The 2805-nt window shown below is 47.1% G+C and overlaps 1 protein-coding gene across 1 annotated transcript; it reads left to right on the top strand.

Annotated features, from left to right (window-relative positions):
- Positions 1-1133: 1133 nt before the first annotated feature.
- Positions 1134-2534, top strand: LOC123130037 (transcription termination factor MTEF18, mitochondrial-like). Its single transcript, XM_044549990.1, has one exon. The coding sequence runs from the start codon at positions 1157-1159 to the stop codon at positions 2315-2317; it is 1161 nt and encodes a 386-aa protein (XP_044405925.1). The 5' UTR covers positions 1134-1156; the 3' UTR covers positions 2318-2534.
- The last annotated feature ends 271 nt before the right edge of the window (positions 2535-2805 follow it).

The following is a 2805-nucleotide window of genomic DNA, read 5'->3' as shown; positions in this document are numbered from 1 at the left end:
CCCAGTCTTCACTATGCTCCACAAACTCAACATCATCACGAAACCCCATGTTTGGCTTGAAGACAAGATCTTTCTTCTCCAGCTTCTCCACTACTATCTGCAATAACACATCGAAAGCATTAACTACATGCAAATATTATGAATAATCCCATGTAAATTGAAGTACACATCACTCATTACCTCAGCACATTTTCAGGGAGAAGAAGAATTTCTTTTTGCATATCTTTGATGCATTTCATCACTTGATCTAAGGTAGTGTCCCTGCTCGACGAAGCCTCGTCTCTATTATCTTTCCTTTTTCGGGCACGACCTGTTCGATCTTCTGGCTCAAATTCTTCCTCTGCAATTTTCCCTTCTCGAGCAATTAATGCCTGCTTGTACTTCTCATTTATTAAGTCATCAATATGTGACACGTTAAATCAGTTTAAATTACTCTACATTTAAATAGTAGCATAAGTGCATGCAGTACAAACCATAAATACTTATCATTCCATTCATGCGGCCGTATAATGTGCCATACGCGTCACGCTTCTTAGCCTCAACTTTCTGTCCAGTTAAGCATTAAGCATCAGTGGATATTCATAAGCCAGTGGATCGAATGTCTCTTCATCTAGTGGCTGCACTTTCTCCCAAAACAAGTACTGCATGAACATGAAATATATTAGCAATCTTAATTTTAAAAACTATAGTTGGAAATAAAAATATATAACATAAACTTACCTGTATGAGGGCAAGGTTTCCCACCGGCTATGTAAATTTTGTAACATCTGATACAGTCTTTGTGATGCCATCGACGCAAACACCTAAAGTAAACGCGTTCCAGTTAAATGATTCGATGCTTTCCACATCCTCCGCTAACTTGTAAAAAGCCCAGGCCCAGCCTGACGTGTGCTTCGGGCTCAAAACTTAGGCCCAGGCCGGCCCGTGGGCAAGACCGGGCCGGGTAACCCATGGTCAGGTATGATGAGAACTACAAACATCATAGTTTTTTTCTATGAGTGGACATACAGTGAACACATAGGTAGGCCCATTTAAACCCCCTGTCCAATAGAGCCCACGCACCAGGCTTGGCTTTCTCCTTCCTCACAGTGAAGAGTACGCATTCCATTCCATCCAAACAGAAAAAATCTCTGTCGCCGCCACCGCCGCCTGCGCCATGTTCCGGCTCCGAGAGTCCATCCTTTCCCATATTCTCTCTTCTCCCTCCAAAGCTGGATTCGCCCCACTCCGCTGTCTCCTCTCCGCCACCGCGTCGCCCCCCATTTCCCCAAATCCCAGTGGCTTCGCCGTCGAGGACTACCTCGTCGACACCTGCGGCCTCACCCGTCCCCAAGCCCTCAAGGCCTCCAAGAAGCTCTCCCACCTCAACTCCCCCGCCAATCCCGACAATGTCCTCGCCTTCCTCTCCGGCCTCGGCCTCTCCGGCGCCGACGTCGCGGCCGTCGTCGCCAAAGACCCGTTCTTCCTCTGCGCCGGCGTGGAGAGAACCTTGGTCCCCGTCCTTGACGGCCTCACCGGCCTCGGCCTGTCTAGTCCTGAGATTGGCCGCCTCGTCTTGCTCGCCCACCACAACTTCCGCTGCAGATCCATCGTCTCCAAGATGCAGTACTATCTGCCTCTCTTTGGCTCCTGCCACAACTTCCTCCGGGTGCTCCAGCGCTCGTCCTACCTTCTCTCGTCGGACCTCGACAAGGTGGTCAGGCCCAATGTTGTGTTCCTGAGGGAGTGCGGGCTAGGTGATTGTGATATTGCCAAGCTGTGTGTCCGTGTGTCGAGGATGCTCACCACCAACCCGGAGAGGGTCCGGGCGATGGTGGCATGTGCTGAAAGATTGGGCATGCCCCGTGGGTCTGGGATGCTCAGGCAAGCGCTGCAGGCTGTTGCGTTTCTCAATGAGGAGAAGATCGCCGACAAAGTGGACTACTTGAAGAACACGTTCAGGTGGTCTGCTGCTGAGGTGGTCATTGCTTTGTCTAAGGCTCCGATGCTTCTGAAGATTTCTAAGGACATGCTACAACGCAAATCCGAGTTCCTTTTATCTGAGGTGGGGTTGGAACCAGTGTACATTGCTCATCGATCAGTAATTCTCTGTCTTAGCTTGGAGGGGCGGGTCAGGCCCCGGTACTATGTTCTAAAGTTCCTCAAGGAAAATGGATTGGTAGATCGCGACCTGAGCTTCCATACTGCAGTCAATAGGCCCGAGAAGTATTTCATGGAGAAGCTCATATCCCCTCACAAGGAAGCTGCACCACACCTCGCTGAAGACTATGCAACCGCTTGCAAAGGAGAGATGCCAACTAATTTCAGATTCGTATGAACAAAAAAGGGCTATGGAAATTGGTTGCAGTTTATGGCACAACAAAGTTATCACCTTTCAGTGTATGGTGCAACAAAGTTTTCACTCTGCGTAGTAAGCTGGTAACTCCTGCCTCAGTGTTCCATGCCTTAACTGGATGCTGGCTATCTTTTGTAGAGTGTTTGTTACATGCCAGTTTGCTCATTGCTGACTCTTGATGTAACTGATAAATTGATTCCTGAACCCCGATATGTTGTTGTTGTCATTCCTTAGAGAAGATCCTTCAAAATATAAGTGTGGTCTGCTTTCATGGCAACGATTATCTAGCATGTTCCCTTTCGATTTCATTGTATTTTCAGTTGCATCATATTTCAGTTAGTACTGCAGTTCAATTTTCAGTATATGGATTATTATTACAAATATTATGACATTTAGTACTAAAGTTTGTAGTTCAATGTTAAGTATTTACATTATGCTTAAATATATTTCTCATGGATGCCTGTTCTTTT

The sequence above is a fragment of the Triticum aestivum genome, chromosome 6A (genome assembly GCF_018294505.1).
Source record: "Triticum aestivum cultivar Chinese Spring chromosome 6A, IWGSC CS RefSeq v2.1, whole genome shotgun sequence".
NCBI lineage: Eukaryota > Viridiplantae > Streptophyta > Magnoliopsida > Poales > Poaceae > Triticum > Triticum aestivum.
Note: the sequence above shows the minus strand (reverse complement) of the source record. Positions and strands in the feature narration are given on the sequence as shown.

Coding starts and splice junctions, on each gene's coding strand:
- LOC123130037 (XM_044549990.1), top strand. CDS start 1,157: ATGTTCCGGCTCCGAGAGTCCATCCTTTCCCATATTCTCTCTTCTCCC.